The sequence below is a fragment of the Meleagris gallopavo genome, chromosome 1, assembly GCF_905368555.1.
Source record: "Meleagris gallopavo chromosome 1, MGAL_WU_HG_1.1, whole genome shotgun sequence".
Lineage (NCBI taxonomy): Eukaryota > Metazoa > Chordata > Aves > Galliformes > Phasianidae > Meleagris > Meleagris gallopavo.
This window is the reverse complement of record NC_139404.1, coordinates 74,183,537-74,208,358: the sequence shown is the minus strand read 5'-3', so window position 1 is coordinate 74,208,358 and position 24,822 is coordinate 74,183,537. Positions and strand designations below refer to the sequence as shown.

General features: G+C 37.8%; 1 protein-coding gene across 5 annotated transcripts in view; it reads right to left on the bottom strand.

Moving 5' to 3' along the window:
• PRMT8 (protein arginine methyltransferase 8) overlaps nt 1-24,822 on the bottom strand; it is a 55,496-nt gene that overhangs the window by 7,027 nt on the left and 23,647 nt on the right. For 3 of the 5 annotated variants that reach the window (XR_014885958.1, XM_085234234.1, XM_085234223.1), the window contains exons 2-7: nt 21,869-22,054; nt 19,597-19,752; nt 9,756-9,819; nt 5,310-5,452; nt 4,824-4,911; nt 1,229-1,344 (exon numbers count right to left, since the gene is read on the bottom strand). Coding sequence is in view for 4 of the 5 variants with exons in the window: in XM_085234234.1 (XP_085090360.1) it covers nt 1,229-1,344; nt 4,824-4,911; nt 5,310-5,452; nt 9,756-9,819; nt 19,597-19,752; nt 21,869-22,054 (753 nt within the window). In the remaining variant the exon portion in view is untranslated. Of the gene's footprint in view, nt 1-1,228; nt 1,345-4,823; nt 4,912-5,309; nt 5,453-9,755; nt 9,820-19,596; nt 19,753-21,868; nt 22,055-22,975; nt 23,176-24,822 lie in introns of all 5 variants that reach the window. The other 2 variants (XM_010717068.4, XM_085234246.1) reach the window with 2 other exon arrangements.

The window sequence follows — 24,822 nt, the reverse complement described above, 5'->3', positions numbered from 1 at the left end:
TAAAAAACCCTAGGAAATACTTTAAATGTTTCAGAAATATTGATGTGCTGGGTAAAGTTGTTTCACTTTTGAAGGGTATTTTAAGAACAGAAGCCTGCTTTTTACATTTATTTTTTTATTAATATACAGGATATTAACCTTTGTAGGAGGCTAATTAGCTTATTTTTGAACCTGGCCTGATCCCTGTTTTGCTGATCCTCTTATTCTGTCAAGTATATATTCTACTAAACTACACAGTTCACTGAACATTACTAACAGTTCAGGGGATAAATGCTTTGAATAAAATAAGTAGAAAAGTTGTGATTTACCACCTTTCATTCTAAATAACTTAATGGAAGAACAATTGAATAATGATTATAGTTAACCAGGTAATGAAACGGAACTGAGTCTTTGCATTGAATGAGCAAACTTTTGGCTTCATTGACCTGATTCCTCTGCTATTGAAGCAGAAATCTTTATTCATGTGAGTAGTCCCACATCTGGAAGATTCCTGCACATGAGAGGAATTTTAGAGCTTTCCTGTATTCCTGTAGCTACAGACTCCTAATCTGGTTTTGTGACCATTCTGTCTTTTATGTAGAAGAGGGTACAAGTCAAACTCTGTCTGCCAGAGTTGGTACTGGGAGAGCACAGCAACATTCTGGATAAGGCTAAGAATTAGGAATATTCACAAAAATTTTGTTCCAATTCTGATTTCATTGTCTGGAATAAACTAGAGTTACTTCATCAGAATCAAGCAATTCAGAAACTACAAACAGAAATAATTTATTCTTTCTCAGCAGCTTGCCATTGGTAATTTTCAGCCTATTGCCTTACAATAAGGTAAGGCAATTAGAATTCATATTTAATACATCATGTCTCTATTCAGTATTTGCACATTTATAATTCTAAGAGTTTAAGTTACAGTTTGACAACCATTTATAGAAGTAATCCAATGAGTAGAGAGTTACAAGGGGTATCTCACTTTGAGGCATTCCATAATATGTATTGCTTTATTTAGCTGACAGCTGAGCATGTGCAACATACCAATTTCATCTATTTTTAAACTAATTTGGACTAATTTAAAAATTTCTAAAAATGTATGTCTTATTGTGATAGTATTCTACGATGATGGCTTGTCTAGCTAGTTAGAAACATTCAAAGATATTAGTAAAGCAAAAGCAGAAGGTCTCCAAAGAATCTTACAGTTAGATGTAAACATTGATAGATAAATTTGGTATTACCAAACCTTTATTAAGCAGGCATTGGTCACCACTTGCTTTGGATCTACTATGTCCACCAAAGGCTCCTTCATGGCAACATCCCTAATACAGGTCATGTCAAAGCCGTACACATTCTCCCACCCTGTCAATGCAAATGGATGTGTCAAAAATCAGCATTGATAATAAAAGTATTTTTTGCTTCTCAAGCATATTTCCTTTGAAAGTATTTCTATGATCAGCTGATGTTGTTCTCATTAACTTTTTGCTGAGGTGCCACAGTTGTCTATGTCATTGCTGCTATTATATAGATAATGCATTTGTGGCAAAATAAACATTGATGTACATCTTTTAACAAGTGGCCTGTGTTTTTGGATGCCCCCACTCTAAACTGTGTTATATGAGACTTGATGATTGTTCAGAATTCTAGATATTTGGAAATGTTGCTCAAAATTATGTAACATGCCAGACCAAGACCTAGAAATGTGTTCTATCTTTCATATTCATTTGGGATTTTTTTAGGTTACTATTCAGTCACCTGGTTTTACATATGCTCTTTAAGAAGCAAATTACTGACAGAAATAGAATTTCATGTGTTTCAGCATTTGGGAGATTTTAGATTCAATCCGCATTTATATCATGGCAAAAAACAAAGTATCCTTCTTCTAAACTATTTTAAATCCATGCTGATTTAAACTTCTTAAGTGTTTCTGTTTTTTCCTTGAATTAATAGTAACTTAGGGAAAAGTAAACTGGCTCTGCTTTTAAGGTTGATTCACAAAATGAAAACTTCAAAAAACATGAAATATTCTTATTAATCATGTGAATCAAGTTTCATTCAGCAGTCAATTTTAAATTCTAAAAATGTCATAAACGTCACTGGGCATTACAGCCTGTGTTGAGTAGAAGGCTGGCTAGAAAAATTCAGTGAATATTTAAAAATTATACATATACTATTTGGACAAGTGTAAAATACATTGGTGGTTTTTTTTTTTTTTATTTCTTCCTCCCCAGAACTGTGGTACCGGTGTTCCAAGTAGATTAGGAATGAAGGAACTTCAGATTTTATTTTGAGAAGCCAGATGTTTTTATATGATTACTCAGACAAGATCACCTAGGAAACATTGAGGAAAAAAATTTTTTTGATGAACTTCAGCCTACATGAAATGTCATTGAGTGCATACTACAGTCTGTTAGAAACCTGTCAAAGGATTAAAGAGATAAAAGTATGTATTTTACATTTTGCAGGAAATAAGACTAATTGACTATGGCAGTCCTTTGTGGTATTACAAGTTTGAGACATCAGATGTTTTTTAGAAGTTTTATATTTTATTACTTAATTTGATGGCTTTTGAATGTACTTTGAAAAGCTCAGCCCTCAAGCTCATATGAAGGCAAGATTTTCTCCCCCATCTTAAGAGAGAAAAAAGAGGAAAAACTGAAACGTAAGAAGATACTATCAAGGAGTAACAAATTGGTAAGAGGCAAGAAGGCAGTGCAGCTATGAGTGAGATGGAAATAACTAAGAAGTTACAGAGTAAACACTGGAGGTATAAAAAGTGAGGAAAATCAGGTGAAATCAGAAAAGAAAGTGTCTTAAAGAAAAACAACATTTTAGAAGAGAAAATAAAACCTGAACATTTTCAAAGATTAAAAAAAAAGAGTTAAATCCTGAGATAAGAATAAAACTCAAAGCTTAGAAAGGAAGGAGTTCAAAAGAAAATTGCGATAAAGGAGTTTTTAGCCCAAAATGTCTTTGAATCTTTTACAGAATGGATGCCACATACATCCTTCTGAATCTGTAAATTTTGTAATGAATTTAACTGCTAAGGTCACCACAAAAGAGAGGAGAATAACCTAAACAATGCTTGAGGAGTTGATAAACTTTTACCTGGCACTTACAGAAACATTTTTTTCACTGCCTTACTACAGTGGAGTTGCTTTTGACCCATGATGACCCATATGCATTGCAGTTCAAAGTATTAAAACTGAATTTGATTAGGGAAACACTCAACTTCTTTTTCTGAGAGTAATTTTAGAGGAAAGGGAGGAATTAGGCATTTTCATCTGTAGGTGGAGTGGACCAACAAATTTTGCTGAAATTAATCTTTAATTAACAAAGCTGCTTAGGAATTTTTGTGGTTCCCCTTTCCCTCACCTCCCCTCGCCTTCTACAACAAAAAATGCCTATAAGTGAAATTGACAAACTCTAAAAAGTAAATAAATAAGAGTCAAAAAGAAAAAAAAAAAAGTGAAAAAAAAGCAATGTTGAATTTGTTCCTTTCATCAAAACTATTATGACCAAATAAATCCAAAACTTGGGAGATCTGGGGATCTATAAGTTGAACATGAACTAGGATTATGACACAGCGGTGATAAAAGTGAAGCACATACTCAGATATGAAGTATTTCCAGGAAAACTGTGTTTGAGGTGACAAGAGACAATGGATGCAATTCCAGAATGGAAAATTCTGGCTGAAAGTTCATAAACATGTTTACACTTGAAGGTACTTCAGCAATAACACAACAGCTTAGAGAATATAAGGAATCCCCATCTCTGAACTCTGCTGGACTAGGTTCTGTATGACTCGATTTAATTTTGAAATTTGAGTAGGAGACTGAAGAAGATAACCTCAACTAAAGCACAAGTTATTCAATGAAACCTAAGGTGAAAAAATTAAATGTAAATGCCAGGTCAGTTTTATGCATCCATGAAGCAAAAGCAAAAAACCTTTGGTCTTTTTCACATTAAAATAAATGGAAAATTCTGATCCTTATTTTTTATTTAAAAATGCTAATATGAAGTGTTCTAAAAAGTATTACATGTTTTTTCTCCATGACAATTTATTAGTAAGATGTAATTTCGACACTTATTTCTTAACCTTTACAATTGAAATGCATCAAGTTAATTTTTCTGTTGTTATTTTTATTAAAAACAAAACAAACAACAAAATGAATGACATTCATTCCGAATGACAAGAATTCTCTTTTTGGTAGCGTTCACTACCAAGTGCTTTATGATTTTAAATAAAAGGGGGCAGATTTAGCTTGGATGTTAAGAGGAAATTCTTATGACTGTGATGAGGCACTGGAAGATGTTGCCCAGAGAGGTTGTACTTATAGATGCCTCTTTCCTGGAAGCGTTAAAGGCTAAGTTGGATGAGTTTTTAAGCAGTGTAATCTACAGTAAGCATCCCTTAACATGGCAGGGGAGTTCAGACTAGATGATATTTAAGGTTCCTTCAAACTCAGACCATTCTGTGATTCTAATTGGGATATTTAATTTTTTTAAATTTTAATGTGGGATATTTACAAAATCAACAATGAAACTACATCTCCTAAAATACACATTTTAAAATAGATTTAGAGTTATCAATAAAGTTGCAAACATTGTATCACTCATGTGTCTATGCTTTGCAGACTTTAAATTATTGAAAGTTTACTTAATTTTTCATTAGACTAGAATTTTCTTAGTTTTTGTTTGTATTGGAATTCTGCCCTGGCTAGTGTGAATTCATGGCTTTTGCAAAATGTTGTCAGTAAGGAGATTACAGCAGGCCACTATAAGTCAAATATTTTAGGTAAATGACAGTAGAAAATGGTTATTATTAGGCATGTACTTACAGTGAATTTTGAAGTCCTTGTATTGTCTGTCTTCAATTGCTACCATGTACAAAGCAGCTCGGTCTGGAAACATTAGCCCTCCTGGTTTCTGTTGATGAATTGTGGGGAAATGGATCTCGTAATCTATTCACCTGACAAAGACATCACATTTTGAACTGCACATACAAAAAACAGACAAGCATCTCTTGCATGCCTTTTCTGTTTTACTTCAGATTGTCACATCAGCTTTAATCTCAGCAAATCTTGCAGCCTGTAGCAATGCTATTATAGAGTGTCTATATGAATTTCACCGGCAGTCAATCAAAACCTAATCTCTTTTACTGAGAATCTTTTTGTTCTTTTTGTTTTCTTTTCCATTAAAGCCTACAAAATTGTATTGGAGATGTAACTGTCTTTTGTTATGAGGACAGTAGGAGAAGGAAGGCTTGTAGTCAGAAAAGAAGTGCTGATTGTTTCAGAGAGGAGCATAAAATGCAGGGCACCTACCAGCCATTTATCTCGTGCGAAGATGACTGTGTTTAACATTGACTCATAGAAAAGACAATAACCCATCCACTCGCTGATAATGATGTCTACTTTATCCACAGGTAATTCAACTTCTTCCACTTTACCTTTAAATATTGTGATTACTGAAAAAAAGAATCCAAAGAAATATATTTCACGTAATAAAACACCTGACTTCCTTGCTAGTGAAAGTCAGGTTGACCTTTTCAAGATCATTCTCTTCTTGACCACCTGCAGATTAGGAATGATCTCACAAGACTCAGATAACCTTTACATTATTTTAAAGCTTTCTGCAGTAAGTGCAATAAACATAACTTTTAGCATCACTATAAAAGGAAAAAAACACCACCAAACTAATAGAGCACATGTATAAAAACGAAAGGAAGAATGATCTTACCCTGTTTACCTGCATGATCTCGTTTTTCATGCCCTAATAAATTTAGTTTTCTAGATTATTAACAAAGTAGTGCAAATAATCCACTTAAAATGTTTAAACATTCTTGTAGAATTACACGTGTGATCTCATTATTGAGATATTAGAGATTTATGTAGCTAAAATGTAATTCTCATCTGCTTTTCAAGTATTATTCTGACTTTACAGTGAGAAAATTAAGACACTGCATGAATCATGGGAAGCTGAGTCAACTGAGAAAGTCAAATCCAGCCTGACTGTATGCAAACAAGGAAAGTTGTACCAACACAGTTCTGTCACAAAATATCATTATTCCTTTTTGCCTCATAATTGAATATTTTGTAATATATTGGTGTTCTTACTCTGAATCTTCTCTCTAGTTTAGATTGGATGGCTTTTCACAGTTATCTAAAGGGACTCCTAGAAAAAATTGTCAGATATTTTGTTAACATAGGAGTTTCAAGGACTTCAAAAGAGTTGAAAGAATATATGCACCAGAATACCAGATATTCAGTGATACAACTCATTTCATTAATGGCAATGTGGTAAACTACTTACATTAGATGGGGATGGTTCACTGCAACAAGCAATTAATAGAACTAGTTTATATTAGAGTAGATATTTTACTTAAAGGAAAACTAAATACTAGTCCATATGTAGTTCAGTTCTGACAATTTCCTGTTGGGATCATCACACTATTCTCCAATCATTCTTGAAATTTTTTCGTGTATCTTCTATTTTCTAACACAGGCTAAATTCTTCAGAAAATATTTTTTAGCTTGTGTTTGTCTGCTATTCTTTGTTGCAAAGTGCAAAGTCTAGTGATTTTGTGTTTTGTAAGTTTGTTACCTTAAGAAGGAAACAGATGAATTTAAATTCTGGAAGACTAGGGAAAATTTTAATTTCATATAATAATGGACTGCATAACTGTATAACTCAGTGTCTGGCAATTTTTATTATTGGTAAGCTTTATTTTTGAAAGTGGTCAACATTTAGTGTGGGGATAAGTCAGGTACTTTTATTTAGCTATAACTAGGTAAGCTGTTCAGCAATTTAGCTGAACTTAGCCCAGAGAAAAATGAGGTTCTATTTTTCCAAAATACATGCAGTATTAGTCGTACACTAACCAGATATGTCTACTATATTTTCACAGTAAACAAAAATAGATTGGCCCTCTACGAAATTTGGAAGTTCTCATTCAAACAGATAACATGAAGTGTAAACTGGTGAGAGAACTCAGACTGGATGAGAATACAGTTTACTCCTCATTTTCATTTGTTAAACTCCTTCCTTTTGCAGTTTTTGCAGGTTGATATGTTACAGACTCTTCGTGTTTATATGCTCCTGCCATGAATTGAATTCTTTTTAGTTCACTTTTTTCCTGAGAACACTCACTGCCTCAACTATTTTGGTGTGAATATTAGGACTGTTAACAGCTGCCAGTGTGACACATCTGCAGACTTCGAAGCCATCTGTTTATACCAAGAACAGCCACAGTATGAATAGTTCCTCCCACCTCCCTTTACTTTGATGAAATATCATTAGGCACCATATCAGAACAAACTGTGCTGTCCCCAGCTGTATTACATCTATTCATGAAACAGTAGCTTTTCTCTTGGCTTAGACCTTTTTAACTACTCTGTGTATGAATAAACAATTCAGTGGAAAAAAAGGAAAAATTGTCATAAGCAATAAGATCCTTTGACTCAGTACCTGCTCATATTAAATTAAATGTATGTCAGTGTAAACTGTAAATCAGCCAGTTTCCTGCCACAGCAGAGCAGTCTCGTTTTTCTAGGACTTGTTCCTATTTAAATGAGAATTTGTCCCTGGAAAAGGTATAGAGAAGACTAACCTCTGGAGCACACTTGGAGCCATTTGAACTCACCAGGTAGTGAAATGAAGCTGACAGTGAGTGGCCTACTAGATGATAGTGCTAGAACAAGGTAATCCAGAAATAAGAGTAGGAAGGAAAGGAAAAGAGATGGGGAACTTCTTCCCTTCAGTATAGATGACCTTGCAGCCTTACGACTTTGAACTATATAGTAGGAGTAACTTCAGCAGAGATTCATTTTTTTAATAGTAGTTTCATCTGACTAACAAATATGATGATTCTTGGGATGTCTATCCAGTCCACAGAGAATCAAGCCAAATTATTCATAAGGGAGAACTACAGAGTCACAAATGATATTAGGTCTGCATCTATCACCAGATCTCAGGTGTATCTGCCTGTAAACTGAAACATTGTTCACTTATGCTTTTCACACAAAGGAAGTTTATGTTGGTCATATGTTCTTCAGAAATAAATCTTAAAATTCTTAGTGTTCTTAAATAGTCTTAAGTCAAAGACAAATGAAGTGTGGAGGAGATCTGAAAAATCAATTGTACTGTAGGTTAGATTTTCTGACATTCCACTGGTTTTCATAATGGATACACCCTAGTCTCTTGGTCCAAACATCAAGAAACTTTTAGGGTTGTTTTTTTTTTTTTCTTCAAAATTTATTATTTTAATATATGCACAATTATTGTAGAAAATAAGCAAAATACAGGATTGTTTTATGAATATATATGTTCATGTGCATATAAAGGCCAACTCTTTCTAGATACTGACAATTCTATCTGAATTCTATCTGAATTCTGTCTGAATTTAAATCTCTCACTGTTAACTTCTGAAACTAACAACTTACTCTGTTATAGTGTCCCTTAACATGCAATTTCTGGTGTTGGAAATCCAAACAAATACAAATGAATTTATGGTAGGCTAGTGTGAACCTACTTTGTGATATGTCTTTCTAGGTACCCATCTGCTCTGCATTAAGAGTGTGGGCTAAGCAAGCTGTGGTGTTGTTTTAGTGCCTTCTCCATCTAGTGGAAGAGAGCATTTTCTGGTGCTTCATTTCTTTCTTTTTGTGAAGTAGCAGCCAAATACACTGGCTGCCTATTATAATCCATGTTTCTGTTCTTTCTGATTATTTTTGTTGCTTTTTTTTTTCTTTTCCAGCTTTATTTGAATAAACGTGTATGTATGAGAAACTCTCTTCACAAACATCTACCGTTGTTTAGAGGCTACCAGTGACAGCAACAAAAATTAGGGCAGAAAACTAGTCCTGAATTTGTGCTTGCACAATACTAGAACAGGCACAGCTAAGAGAAAAGGAAAATGATACAATACAACTAATGTGATCTGTGTTGCTCTGCAGCAAATTCAACCTGTCTAAAAAGAGCACCTTTAAGAAACTGTTTCACAACCTCAGTTAAAAAAGTCTGATTTCTTCAGGTTACAAGAAGAGATATTTTGTGCTGTGATTTGGAGGACTAAAAACAAGTAATAGAACTAGCTGGAAATTTTTTGTTTCTTTAGTTTTTGATAGGTTGGGTAGATGTTTTAATACATATATTTAAATTGAAGTATTTCCACATCTTTGGAAATTTTACAGTTTCTGTTCAGGAAAGAAAAGTTCTCAGTGATACTGCTATTCTGAAAATTAAATATTTTGATTGGTGTGTATGTGTATTTCAGTTTGTTGTTTGTTGTTTTTTTTTTTAATACATTTTTGTGAGATAGGAAGTAAGAAGAAACAGTAATAAATCAGTATTGATTTGGAATGCTTTTTGCTCAGAACATCATTTCAATTTTAATTTATGAGTGTGCATGGTGTGTATGTATGTTGATTCTATTTAAGACACTAAGTAGAACTGAAATGGCAGAATTCGTTTGAAAGAGGAATTCTGTTGCTTTTTCAGCTCTACTATGTGACCTTCTTACTGTTTTGCTAAATAAAACTGCCATCTGTTACTTCTGTTGTCTGTGAGCCGGGAAGTAAGTGTAGAAATAATTCCCCTTGTGAGGAGTTGCTCTAGTGTCTACAATGAGCACTTGTTTTAGTTTTGTGTTTATATAACTGAATAATGCAAAATTATGATTTATATACAGACAATACAATATAAATCAACTAGGAAAAGTAAAAAGCACTTTTATTTCTCCTGAAAAAAGTATATTTTATAATATGCCTTACTATTGTCCAAATGGTTGGCCTTGATAATTTTTTCAGAGTAGTCAGATATACTTGAACATTCAATCTAGAAAAAAAGAAAAAAGGAAGGGTAATTAGATGTTACTGACATCAGATGTATGAATATATACAAAATCTACTGAAATCAGCAGAGCTTGTGCAAAACGTTCAGTGACTGTTGAAGAGTAAATCAAACCTGTGTGTTCAATATCACGAACAATTATATCTTAATATTTAAACTGAAGTCTGTGCATAAGTTAAACTGGCTCATACAGAAAGTATTGTTTTTAAAATTGTTGAAATGTGGAAAAAAAGAGATCCTAACTACAAGTTTACTTAATATATAATAATAATGTATAATTTATTTTCACTACCTCAGATATTACACTTCATTCAGAAACATCTCCTGAAGGGAATGATGGTACATTTCCTCATATATTTTAAAATAAAATTGATTCAAACTTTGTGAGTAATGTTAAAATTCAAACCATGGAAATATGATCTGTTTCCAAAACAACTGCTTTTAATTGTTAAATTCTACCCCAATCCCTTAAAAAAGAATAAAAAATTTTACACTGAAGTTATTGAAATAATTGTATTTATAAATCATCCATATCTACTTTTCTTTCCCTATGACCAATGTAGTGGAAATGCTAAATCGTGACTGGAAACAGTGATTGAGCACATGGTAGGAAGGCAGGGACAACCCAAAGGAACATGCAATGGATCTGAGTGATGAGAACAGGTGGAGCCAGGCTCCATTCCTTCCCAGACCTCATTTAAAGGTTGGCAATGGAGATCCCTGTGGACCTTCAGGCCTTCTGAAAGTAAGCAGATTATTATCCTTTATTTCTCTGTCTTCTCTGTTATATATAACCATATCCCCACTCCCTGGAACTTAAGACCTTGCTACCTTGCCATTTTTTGATGCTATCACATTGCGCTCTTAGCAAGCCAGGCAGGAGAGACAGCCGTATACATACTTAGGATGGATTATCTTAAAGGAATAATATGTTGGCTGGTCACCAGGACCCGTAATACCCCAAAGAAGGAACTCCTGGGATTCCTGAGTTTCCCTGAGTGCTGATCAGATTATTTAAGAACGGGGACCTACAAGTGACAATATCAAATCTCCTTCTAAGATGGCAGAGTTCTTGAATAAATTAGATCAAACTTTCTCTAACAACAGAGGCATCCACTGTGATATGTCTCCTACTACTAACTGTTAACACATATCATTACTCTGTGGAAGAACTAAAATTGGAAAACAAGCTTTTAAAAGCTAGTATCAAACAACTAGAAAACAAAACTACACTTCTGACAGAGGGAACTGCCCATCTTCAACTGTCATTTCCCCTCTAAAAGTAAGAGGAGGTAAAGGCCCCAGATCAACAGGATCCTGGCTGAGCCTAGCTGAATCCAAAAAGAAAACTAATAAGACAAAAGCTCAAACAGAGGATATGGGGTTCCCAGATCTTCTAAAGACCAATCATAACCCAAAAAACAAAGGAAGTCCAGGATAGACTGGTGGGGTTTCCACCTGAGGAATGGCCCCCTGCCCACATCACCTTAAATATGATGGCATGCATGTGCATGGCTGCTGAGCTGAATGGGTGTGCTAGAACATTTTAGACAAAAACCAAATGAGTGCCAGAATGGCTGCTCAGGCTGTGGAATATGTGGATGGAGAGTGTCATAGTGAACGGGCCAGAAATTTCAAAGCTGGTGTTCATCACTACTCCCCCTGTCCTCAGGCAAAGGATTTATGCGGCAGTCCAGCACAATCAGGAAAATCCAGTGGTTAATGTGTAGAATCTCATGGCCAAATAAAAGTTTCATTCCCATAAATACAGTTTATAGACTTCAGTGGAAGAACTCCAAACTTACGTTAGAATATTAGGTATGAAGGAGGCATATGAAGATGTGTTTGAAAGTCCAGACCTAGTTTTCAATAGGGATAAGAGATCTCATCTTACAACAAGCACCTCCATACTGGCACACTAGTGTCTCTACTAAGTCTCCTGGTGGCCTCAGAGGCCATTGTCCAACAGCCAATCAGGGGGAAACAATGCCTGAGGGCCAGGCACAATACTGGGATGTTGGAAGGGGCTGAGGTCATACCCGTAGATAAAATTAGGAGGCCTGCACAATGGACATCACGACTGTGACTCATAAGAATATCCCCAAAATAGACTTTCAGTGATTTAATCCAGGCTGGAATTTAATTTCCAAAAATTGATCACCAGCTCAATCATGTTCTCCTCCAGCTATGGAAACAGCTGGAGGAAAATTAAAAATTTCAAAACACCCCCAGAAAAGCAGGGGTAAGAATTATAGAAGATATTTTAACGAGAACATGGAACCTAGAAGATTTTATAGTTCCTAAAAAAAGGAAAAGGCCTCCTGAAGTGACAGGTGATTATGCCCAAGTCACATGAGAAAAAAGGTGATTGTGCAACTACTTCTATGGTGGGGAAGGTCAGCCCCCCTGCAACTAGGGCACCCAGACAGTACCAGATGCCCTATGTAGAACTGACTATCTTTTGGTCCCAGAAAAATATACAAAGAGTGATAGCATTAGTGGACACAGGCACAGAAACCTCAATTATTTATGGTGATCTGACTAAATTTTAAGGGAGATAGAGTGATTATCAGTGGGTTTGGGGGCAGACCATCCCTGTAACCCAGACATGGTTGAAGTTACGAGTTGGGTGTCTCTCATCTTGGGAGTATAAGGTATCTATTGCTCCAGTCCCAGAATGGGACTAATCCCCACATATTATGGGATCTGACTCTCCAGATGACTGTGGGAGAGTTTAGACTGAGAGAGAGATGTATTACTATGGGGGTGGTATAGGCAATATTAAGAGGCCATTTGAAACATGAGCCTATCTGCCTGCCAGAGCTGTGCTGGACTACTTATACAAAACAGAGCAGACTCCTGGGACAGCAAGAGGAAATCTCAAGAATGGTGCAAGAACTAGAAAAAGTGGGAATCATAAGACCTGCACATAGCCCATGTAATTCTTCTATATGGCTGGTATGGAAGTCATACAGCACATGGAGAATGACAGTGGATTACAGAAAATTCAGTAAGGTCACACCACTTGTGCATGCAGCCATACCCAATATTACATCTCTGATGAACATATTCAGTAGGAAGATAGAAACCTACGATTGTGTTCTATATTTGGCAAATGCATTCTTCAGTATTCCCATCCATGAAGAATTGTAAGATCAGTTTGCATTCATGTGGGGAGGCAGGCAGTGACCTTTCAGGTCCTGCCATCCTTTCAGGTCATGTGCATTCATCTACATATTGTCATAACCTAGTAGTACATGACCTAGCCAATTGGAATAATCCTAATAACATCAAACTATACCACTATATTGATGATCTCATGCTGACATCTGACTCACTATTGGAATGGCTGACTACCATTGCAGACATGGGATCAGGAAAGCCAAGGCTCAGGCAGAACTGAACTTGGCGAGAGACATGAAAAATAACAGGAAGACTTTCTACAGGTACATTGGCCAGAAGAGACAGGTCAAAGAGAGTGTACCTCCTTCGGTAAATGCAAAAGGAGAATTGGTCTCAATGGACGAAGGGAAGGCTGAGTTACTGATTGAGTTCTTTGCCTCAATCTTCACTGGCAGCTAGGATTCCAGTGCTTCTCATGTCCCTGAGCCCTGCATCCCTAAACCTCTAGGTGGAGACCGGGGAGGTAAATCCTCCCCCCTGTGAGGGCGGAGCAGGTCCAAGACCGCCTCATGAAACTGAATGTGTACAAGTCTATGGGACCGGATGGCATGCATCCCAGGGTTCTGAAGGAACTGGCTGAGGTGATTGCCGAGCCGCTCTCCATCATATTTGGAAAGTCGTGGCTGTCAGGTGAGGTCCTGGATGACTGGAGGAAGGGTCACATCACTTCCATTTACAAGAAAGGGAGCAAGGAGGACCCCGGGAACTACAGGCCAGTGAGTCTCACCTCTGTGCCTGGGAAGATCATGGAACAGATCATCCTGGATGACAAGCCTGATCACATAAGGAATGAGCGTGTGATCCAAGACAGCCAGCACGGCTTCACCAGGGAAAGGTCATGCTTAACCAATCTGGTGGTCTTCTATGATGGAGTGACAGCATTGGTGTACAAAGGAAAGGCAACCAATGTCATTTAACTGGACTTGAGCAAGACCTTTGACACGGTTCCCCACCACATCCTTATCTCCAAATTGGAGGGATGTGAATTTGATGTGTGAACCACTTGAATAAGAAATTGGTTGAAAGGCTGCAGACAGAGAGTAGTCATCAATGGTTCTTTGTCCAGGTGGAGGCTGGTAATGAGTGGTGTCCCCCAGAGGCTGTCTTGGGACTGGTGCTCTTTAACATCTTTATCAATGACATCGATGATGGAATCGAGTGCACCCTCAGCAAGTTTACTGGTGACAGCAGGCTGAGTGGTGAGGTTGACACGGTAGAAGGAAGGGATGCCATTCAGAGGGACCTCAGCAGGCTTGAAAGTGGGGCCAGGTGAACCTGATGAGGTTCAACACGGCAAAGTGCAAGGTTTTGCACTTGGGCTGGAGGAATCCCAGGCATCCATACAGACTGGAAGGAGCGGTCCTTGAGGGCAGTCCTGCAGAGAAGGACCTGGGGGTCTTGATAGACGAAAAGCTCAACATGAGCCAGCAGTGTGCCCTTGCAGCTCAGAAAGCAAATGGTATCCTGGGCTCCATCAGAAGAGGGGTGACCAGCAGTGAAAGGGAGGTGATTGTCCCCCTCTACTCTGCTCTTGTGAGACACCCACCTGGAGTACTGTGTCCAGGTCTGGAGCCCCCAGTACAAGAAAGACAGGGAGCCGTTGGAGAGGATCCAGAGGAGGGTCACAAAGATGACCAGAGAGTGGAGCACCTCCCCTATAAAGACAGGCTGAGGGAACTGGGCTTGTTCAGCCTGGAGAAAAGAAGGCTTTGGAGTGACCTAATTGCAGCCTTTGAATACCTAAAGGGAGCCTACAAACAGGAAGGCAATCAACTCTTTGAAAGGGTTGATAACTGCAGGACAAGGGGAAATGGTTTTAAGTTGAGGGAGGGAAGATTTAGGTTGAATGTTAGGGGAAGTTCTTTACAGAGAGAGAGGTGAGGTGCTGGAACAGGCTGCCCAGAGAGGTTGTTGATGCCTCGTCCCTGGAAGTGTTCAAGGTCAGGTTGGATGGGGCCCTGGGCAGCCTGGTCTAGTGTTAAATGGGGAGGTTGGTGGCCCTGCCTGTGGCAGGGGGGTTGGAGATTCATGATCCTTGAGGTCTTTTCCAACTCTGGCCATTCTGTGATTCTGTGTGATTCTGTGATTCTGTGACTTTATACTGACTCTCAAAGAAAGGCCAAATATGGGACTGGTGGAGAATGGAGTGAGAGTCCTTCCAGCAAGCAAAAATAGCTGTTAAAAAGGCCCAGGTGCTGGGTATAGTCGATCCTTCCCTCCTGCCGAGGGTAAAAGCTGCTGTATCCCTTGTCTTGTGTGTCATTCCAGTCTGCCACCTCAGGGTTGGAAACCAGCTTGCCTTCTTCCAGTTGAAAGAATTTAAGCCTGCGTCAGTGCACAATACTAGTTTCCTATGAATCAGGTGTTGTTTGTGATTACACTTGGTCTCTATTACTGCTTCTTTTTCTTTTTATCCCTTGTTGTATAGGAAAAGGTCTTTGGCCAGACACCCTTGGAGGAGCAGTCACTTTCCTTCTACATAGCCTTACGATATATAGATTAGAAGCCTTGTCCATACCTACAACCATTATTATTTAATCAGTTTTTCTGTCTGCATTCCCGTCTGTCTGTGTTTTCAGTTTCATTTTTTGACTTGTTTTGGATGATTCTTAAGAAAAAAAAAAAGAACTTGGGTTTGGCTTTCCAAACTTTCTAGAGAAAAAAGGTCAGTACAATCAAAAATTCTGTTTTATGAGTGACTACAAGTTAAAAAAAAAAAAAAAGCCTTATTCCCAGAGAAGCAAAGTCAAAACCAAAAATTAAAACAAAAACAAAATTGAAAAACACGTCTCAGATTTTCCAGGAAAGAAAATGCATTTCAGAAAATAACTTATGGTGGCCAAAGCTATTCATCTATGTTTTGGCTAGCACTTTAAACTACTGCACATTATTATTAAAAAAAAAAAAAAAAAGGAAGAAGAAAAAAAAAACACAGAACTAGAATATGCTTAATTCTGTAGGTGAAGAAAGAGGAAACTATATTCTTTGCCAGACTTTTCCCCTGTTCTCTTTCAACTCAGTAGTCTGCTTGAATTTGTCCGATTTTATAAAGCACTTAGATTTCGTGAAAGCTGTGTGTTCCAATAAATAAAACCTCAGTTTCTACAGCTGTGTTTAGTTTGTTGCACATATATTCATTCATACTTCTCAGACATCATTTTAATGCTGCATCTCGTCTTACGAGATATTTTTTTTATACAGTCACTACTGTCATTGTAAATATTATTCATAGAATCATAGAATCATAGAATGGCCTGGTTGAAAAGGACCACAGTGATCATCTGGTTTCATTCCCCCCATGCTATGCGTAGGGTTACCAACCACTAGACCAGGCTGCCCAGAGCCACAGCCAGCCTGGCCTTGAATGCCTCCAGGGAGCCCAGTTCCTTCAACCTTTCCTCATAGGAGAGATGCTCCAGCCCTCCGATCATCTCAGTGGCCCTCCTCTGGACCCAATCTAAGAGCTCCACGTCCTTCCTGTACTGATGGCCCCAGACCTGGGCACAGTACTCCAGATGGGGCCTCACAAGAGCTGAGTAGGAGGGGACAACCACCTCCCTCTCCTTGCTGGCCTTTTTTAATGCAGCCCAGAACCCAGTTGGCCTTCTGAGCTGCAAGCACACACTGCTGGCTCATGTCCAGCTTCTTGTCCACCAGGATCTCCAAGTCCTTCTTCACAGGGCTACTCTCAAGCAGATCTTCCCCCAGTTTGTATAAATACCTGGGATTGCCCCAACCTAAGTGCAGCACCCTGCACTTGGCCTTACTGAACCTCATTAGGTTTTCATGGACCCACTTCTCCAGCCTGTCCATATCCCTCTGGATGGCTTCCCTTCCCTCCAGTGTATCGACCACACTGCTCAGCTTGGTGTCATCAGCAAACTTGCTGAGAGTGCACTCGATGCCATCATCTATGTTATTGATGAAGATGTTGAAGAGCACCGGACCCAAGACCAACCCCTGAGGGACATCGCTTGTAACTGGCCTCCATTCTGACACAGAACCATTAATCACGACTCTTTGGCTGTGTCCAGCCAGCCTATTCCATCAAATAGTCCATCCTTCAAATCCATACCTCTCCAATTTAGAGAGAAGGATGTGGTGAGGGACCCTACCATAAGCTTTGCAGAAATTCAGGTAGATGACAACCATTGCCTTTCCCCCTCCACCAAAGCCGTCACTCCATCACTAAAGGCCACCAAATTGGTCAGGCAAGATCTGCCCTTGGTGAAGCCATGCTGGCTGTCTCAAATCACCCCTTTAGCTTGTATATGCCTTAACATAGCTTCTAGGAGGATCTGCTCCATGATCTTCCCAGGCACAGAGATGAGGCTCACTGGCCTGTATTTCCCTGTATCTTCCTTTCTCCCTTTCTTAAAAAAAATGGGAGTAATGTTTCCCTTTTTCCAGTCACCGGGGACTTCAACCGGATAGCCATGATTTTTCAAATATGATGAAGAGTTACTTAGCAACCACTTTCAGAACCCTAGATGGATATCATCCAGCCCCACGGACTTATACATGTTCAATTTCATGAGCAGGACTCGGACTTGTTCCACTGTTACAGTGGGACAGAAACCATTCCCCACACCCTCACCTAGAGGCTCATGGTCCTGGCAAACATGGGAAGCCTGATCACTCATGAAGACTGAAGCAGAGCACTCAATGAGTGCCTCAGCTTTTGCTATGTCTGAGGAAGCCAGCTCCCCATTACCTTTCATCAGAGGGGGGACGCTCTCCTTGACCTGTCTCTTCCTGCCTGTGTACCTGTAGAACACCTTCTTGTTATCTTTTACATCCACTGCCAAGTTCAGCTCCATCTGTGCCTTGGTATTCCTAATCCTGTCTCTACACACACGGACAACAGCCCTGTATTCCTCTCAGACTACACAACCCTGCTTCCACTTTCTGTACATTTCCCTCTTTTTCCTCAGTTTAAACTGCAGGTCCTTGCCACAGCCACGAGGGCTGTATATATATATATATATATATATATATACACACATACATAATATATAAAGGAAATATCCCCATATTTCTTTTCGTTCCCTCGGCTGGATCCTCACCACTGCTTTTTTTTAATCTAAATCAGATAATATCTACGATGTGTCTTGATATTACATGCCAGTTTAACTCATTAACTATACAATGTTGTTTGTGTGAATCTTCAATGAAATTGATTTGAAAATGGTCTGAATTTTGTATGACTAAATGCAATGGGTAAGGCAAGGTTTCAAGGGATAATTGAATATATTTTTCCATCCACTTCCCACTGACAAGCATAAACAGGCCTTCCCATCATATCTTTATACTTCTTCCAGCAGCTTCCCAGTTGGGATCTACTGTGTTATCTTCCACAATGGCTAGGGTTTTGGAACACATGAAGAAAGAACAACTGAGGAGACAAGTTCTGTTTCTTCTATAGAAGGCAAACATGAGGTGTCATCCAATAGCTATCTTCAACTATCTAAAAAGGGCTTGCTGAGAAAAAAATGTCAAACGTTTTTCAGAACTGAACATTGACAGAACAAAAGGCAGCAGTCATGACCTGTGGCAAGGGAAATTTCCCCTAATTGTAGCAACAGAGTAAGGACTGAGAGAGAATTTAGAGTCTCCATCCATAGATGTTCTCAAAACTGAGCTGCACAAAGACTTGAGCAACTTGATACAGCTTTATATTTAACTCTGCTTTGAGCAGGAGGTTGGAAAAGAGACTTTCAGAGGACTTCCAAACTAAATATTTCTGAATCGATGATTCTATGATTTACACATCCTGGAGACCCTGAAATGATTTTAGCAGTTGGCTGAGTAGCAAAGGACATCCAACAGTGATTTAGAGGGAACAAGAAGAAACAGATAAGACTATGGATGAATTTGAACCTGAAGAGGGGAAAAGGGGAGAAAAATAATGATTTTGGTATCACGGTAGCCAGATAACCAACACTTTGCATTTGTCAACAGTGCCAATAGCACACTATTTGAAAAATCAAATCTAACTTCCATGGCTCTGAAAAGTCTGGTTTTCCAGCACAAATACAACTCTGTAGCTTGATAGGTGACAAGTGCATGGTGATATAGCTCTTGTGACAAGAATATTAAAACTAAGTTCCTTTGAGTGCTAAGTTTTCCTGGCTTCTCAATTCTAGGGCTGAAGAGTCCATAGGTGAGCTGACACTTCAGTGAGCTTTATAAATGCCTGAACTCTAAATGAAATTCAAAGGAAACAAAAAGAAATCTGTGAAAAGTATTTTTTTTCTTTTACTGGTTGAATTATCTGGCAGTGAATTGTCTTGGAAATACAGGTATGTAGCAAATAATTGAAGATTCACCTTCCCACCCTTCCCCCACAACACACACACAAAAATATCAAGTGCAATTTCTTGGTTTTAAAAGCGTATAATACTGTAAGTCATAGAAAGCTTCAGACCTTCATTGAAGACTCTGTAACTCAAAGCTTGAAAGGGAGAACTACAAACCAAGACAAGCAAGAAATAGAAATCAGTGTAAATCCATTTTGCTTGTTTCCCTCTCAGGCATAATTTGTAAACAAACTATGAATATGAGAGAAAGTATTCTTACCCCATATACCTTCTTGGCTCCTGCCTTTGCAGCAAACATGGAGAGGATTCCTGTGCCACTTCCAACGTCAAGGACAATCTTATCTTTAAAAACATGTTTATTGTGATACATTGAGTTTCTGTAAGTTAATGTACGCACTTCATCCTTTAACATTTCCTGTGGTGAAAAAAAGCATACTGTTATTATTTAAGTGCTTATTTATATTCAACAGTGCTGCTGAATTGATTTCCTTTTGGTAATTTAAGAATTACTAGCAACCTGAAGAGTTTTCCAAGTACTTTGGAGTGCGTGCACCAAAGCTATTTTAAAAGATAAGCAACTTAGGAGTGAATTATCAAGAATAAGCATGATGCCCTTCATACAGTTTTATTTCTATAAATATTGTATCACTCTTACAAATGGCAAACAGAACTTAATCTGATCACAGTACTGATATGGGTGTAGACAGAAGCAATAAAGAAAAGCAAACTTTTTCCTATGTTGTGAACAACCTAGAACCTCAACTTTCTGAGGTTTCTCCTTGAACACAAGAGAATAATTCCATAAAACATTATAAGAAGGCATGAGCCTTGCAGAAAAAGACGAAATTAGTCTACAGTAGAGCTTGGAAATAGTGTTCTGTTTTTGGAACTCTGCTTCCACTCCTTTGTTCACTCTTTCATTCATAGGACCAGTTTTGAATAAGAATGAATAGACAAGGAGAACAGTACTCTGGGATGAATCCCATCAGGAGTAATAAGTTTAACAACAATCAGCTGATAAAATAGGTTCCTTACAGTTTTGGTATTCCAGAACAGAAAGTTGCTGCTTCCATAGTCATGACCCACCATCTCATAGGACAAGGCCTATCATTACTACTAAAGACACTTTCTGCCTTTTCATTATCATCGTTTTTCAGGTGACCAGCTTCATCCAGTAATAATCCAATATTTTCTTTTGAGCTCCTCTTACTATTAACATACTTTTTTATTATCTGAAACACTGCTGGTTAGTTTTAACTCCAGCTGAGCTTTGGCCTTTACTGTACTCTTCCGGCAAACGCGAACTGCAGATCTGTAATCTTCCCGTGTGGCCTTATTTTGCTTAGAAACAGGTTCTTTTTTGGCTCGAGTTCCAAGAAGAGTTCTCTCTTCAACGAAACTGATCTTAAGCCTCATTGACTTGACTTCTGGCACGCTGGGATTGCCTGCTCCTCTGTTTTTAGAAGGTTGTTCTTAGAAAGGGATCAGCTCACCCTAAGCAATCAAAAGCAAATTCCCAGGGAACTCTATTAACTAACTCCCTGAGTAGTTTGAAGTTTTCTCTCTTAAAATCCAGAGTAACAACTTTGCTCATCATTTTTCTCATTTCACCAAAAATTTTAGATTCAACCATTTTGTTGTTGCTTTTGACTGAAACATTGTATTTCCTAAAGGCCTTCTCTATTCACAAACAGTGAGTCTAGGAGGACAACTTTTCTGGCTGGTTCACTAAATACTTGTGAAAAAAAAGTTATCTTCAAAGTACTTCAGGAATTTCTCAGCAGCACAATATTCCTGAACAAAGTTGAAATCTTCCAGAAGAACAAGGGCAACCAATCCACAGATTTCTCCTAGTTGAATAAAATAACTAATCAGTACTATCATTCAGGTTGGATGAGCAATAATTCAATAAATCACACGTGACATCTTATTATGCATACCCCTCTCAACCACATCACCTCTTAACTGGAAATTAAAAGAGAATTCTAGAAGTCCTCTAGTTTATTTATCTGGTTGAGGCTGAATAAACTAAAACTTTTTGCTTGTAAAAATGTGAATTTTCTAGATGCTATCAGGCTATATGTTCCTATTAATGCAACCTACACATTCAAATAACACAGCAGGAGTAAAAAAAATCACTTGGCTTTGTATGTCAGTTGAGTAACTTTCCTGCTATTATCTGTAATTCAAGAGAACAAAAGACCTAACTTAACAATGAGGTAGTCTCCATTTGTGATCAGATTAGTTTCCAGTCCTCTTAAATGTACTAAATTGATGTGCTCAGATAAGATCACCATTGTACAAATAGCTAATAGAAGCTCTGTGGAGAACTTGTTTAAGGATTTGAGTGGGACAGATGGTTGAGTTTGGATCTCTGGAGAAGTGGCATCTGAGCAGTTCATTCACTGTTTTGAAGAAAAGCTGAGAAACAATAATCATTAGGAAGAGGGAAGGGATAAACGATAAATCACAGAAAACTGTGTTTTTATTGTTCTTCTAAAATAATTACTGAGATAAAAAATAAATATTACCTCATGAATTCCGAAGTGAGCATAGGAATCAAAGTAATAATCTCTGGATGTCATCTCTTCTGGACTGAGGAGCTTTGCCATTTTGCCTCGGCCTGGACAGCCTGGTTGCAATGGGACATGTATAACAGACTGAACTGGCTTTGGAACGACAGTAGGCTGAGGAGTCTGGGATGGAACAGGGCAAACCTAGAAGAATACAGAGTGTTGTTTGTTAAGGGACATCATTAAAAGAGGATATTTTTCTCAATTCCAAGTGTAGTGATATTGTAACTAGCTAAGAGGCAGTAACACCAAAGACACCCGGGTTATCATGAGAAATCTAAGAAAATGGCTTCTATCTATTCTGAGTTCTTATTTTTGCTCTGTCTTGAAAGTTCTCCTTAATGGTTTTTTCTTTGTTGTCCCTCTGCAGATAACCTTCATCAGCACAAAGTCACTGGAAAATACTGGTGTTGATTGAAGTGAGTGACTCCAAAAATGCTCTAATTAACATTAACGCACAACAGTTAAGAGCCAGATTTTCTCCCTTAGTGTCACACTTTTCTAGCAAATTACCACAGCCTTGTGAGAGGCAAGTTGTTGTAACTAAATAATTCCCCCACAATGAAGGATTTTTTAGCCCTGTGTTGCTGACATGAAAGACAGGATTCACAATAGATTCTTAATTGTAAGATGACCTATCTGATTTTATAAATGAGGCTGGCCTGAGAAAGTTCATAATATCTGAAAATCCCTATCACTCTCTGAAAATCTATCAGCATGTTCAGAAAGCAGCGTTAGGAGCTATGTGGGATATATTACTGTACTGGATGTGTCTGGGATGGAGATAACTTTCCCCACATCTGCCCATATACTGCTGTGCTTTCCAATTTTATCTAGAATAGCTTTGATACAGTACCAATGTTTTGGTATTGCTGAGCAGCATCAAGACTATCTCTCTAAATTCCCTCTCACCAAAGGCGAGAGATAGGCAAGAGACAGGGACATCACTTAGTCTGTACAGCTGACCTAAAACTAAGGAGATATTGTATATTGTGTGATATCATCCTCATCAAAAAGAAGAAGGGAAGAAGGAGAAGGTGAAATTCTCATTGTGAAAATGTTTACCTTTCTGACCAACCACTACAAACACTGAGGCTCTCTTTCACAAGACATGGCTGAACATCAATTGCTGTTGCGAAATAGTACTTTTTCTCCTTTTGCTTCCACAGAACCTTTTTTTTTCCTTTTTTTTTCTTTTTTTCTTTTTTTTTCCTTTTCTAAAAACTTGATTTTTTCTTCTTTTCATTTATTTTGTCATTCACTTTCTGAGACAAGGGAGGTGAGAGAGAAACATGTTATTTAGTTAAACATGTTTTTAGTTGTTAAAGAATCACAGTTACTTCTTAATTTGTGTTACTATTTTAGAGAGTCATGTGGTACCAACATGCTCTGGACTGCTGCATTTTGTTTCTCCTTGATATTACACTTTCAACAGAAATCTTTCAAAAGAGCCAGAATTGTCACACTACCTTGACTAAGATCTGACAGCTGCACTTGCTAAATCAAAAGATAGAAAGTTTCGCAAACAATTTAAATGAAAAGATCATAGTCAATTCTATGAGTGCATCTCCATCTTTCATCCTTAACATGAAAGAAAATTATGAAAATGAGAAAGATTGAAGAAACTACAGCTTCACATGTGCACTAAGTGATTTGCAAATAATGAGTCAACAACTTCAGGTATTGAGAAAGACAATCCCACTTAAACCTTCTTTTCTACTTTCTTCTGATTTTCAAATTCAATAATTTACCAGTGGAGACCAGATTTGCTTCAGTCTCTCCTAGGCACTTTAAAAAAAATTGCCCTATATTCTATACTATGATAATGCAAAATATCATTCTCTTGTACTCTCTATAAATAGCATCAATTAGCCTAGTTTAGTTTACTTCTATATATGTAAAAACAAACCCACACTGTTTCCCTAGTCCCTTTGAAGATTTAAGTGTGTTGATTTCCAATGGTTTCTTTGGTCGGTCTGGGAGAAAGGAATACAAGTACTTTATGTTCCTGTAACACTTTTTGTACCAGAAGCTTCAGAAGTGCCTTCTTTTCTATGTCTAACTTTTTTACTCCATCTCATTGAATTCACTCTTGTAAAGAATATAATAGCTGCCAAATGATATTTTCATTTATGTCTTATCTAGTTCTGTCAAGATGTCTTCTAAATTCAATACTGATACTTTTACTTACTTTTATAATCTAATATTTTTCTCCATCTGTGTACACATTATTGAATGTTTGTAGTTAACTTGCCCTGCAATCCTTTCTGAAATTTTTTGCTGGATTACAAAGATTTCAACTGTAGATGTTCCACATTGCATTCAATTTAATATGGACTCTATAAGGTCTTATGCTTTTCTCCTAAGTCTTATTCTCGGCATCATTTTATGATCACAAAATGTAATTTTAATGTTCACATAATTTTCCATTGTGTTACTCTCTTAGGCAAGAAAGCCACCAGATACATCACAGGCTCTTGCACAGGAGCTATCTACTGGAGATTAAGGGGTACTAGTGAGTACTGAGTATAGCTACTGCCAACATATGGACTGGATGGGAAGACAGTGAGTTACTTTGAAAATTGTCTGAATGGCTGGGCCCAGAAGGTATTGGTCAGCAGCTTAAAATCTAGCCAGAGGCCAGTAACTAACAAAATTCCCAAGGTCAATAGTGGGTACAGTATTGTTTAAAATCTTCAATAATGATGTAGAAAACATGACTGAGTGCACACTCAGAAGACTGTTGGTGATGCAAAAACAGGGACTGGCAGACAAATTTTCATCCAGAGGGACACTGACAGGCTGGAAAAATGGGCTGGCAGAAATCTTATAAAGCCAGTTTGAAGCCCTGCCTCTGGGAAGGAACAAATCCAGAAACACTGGGGACTGTCTGGAAAGTAGCTTGGCAGAAA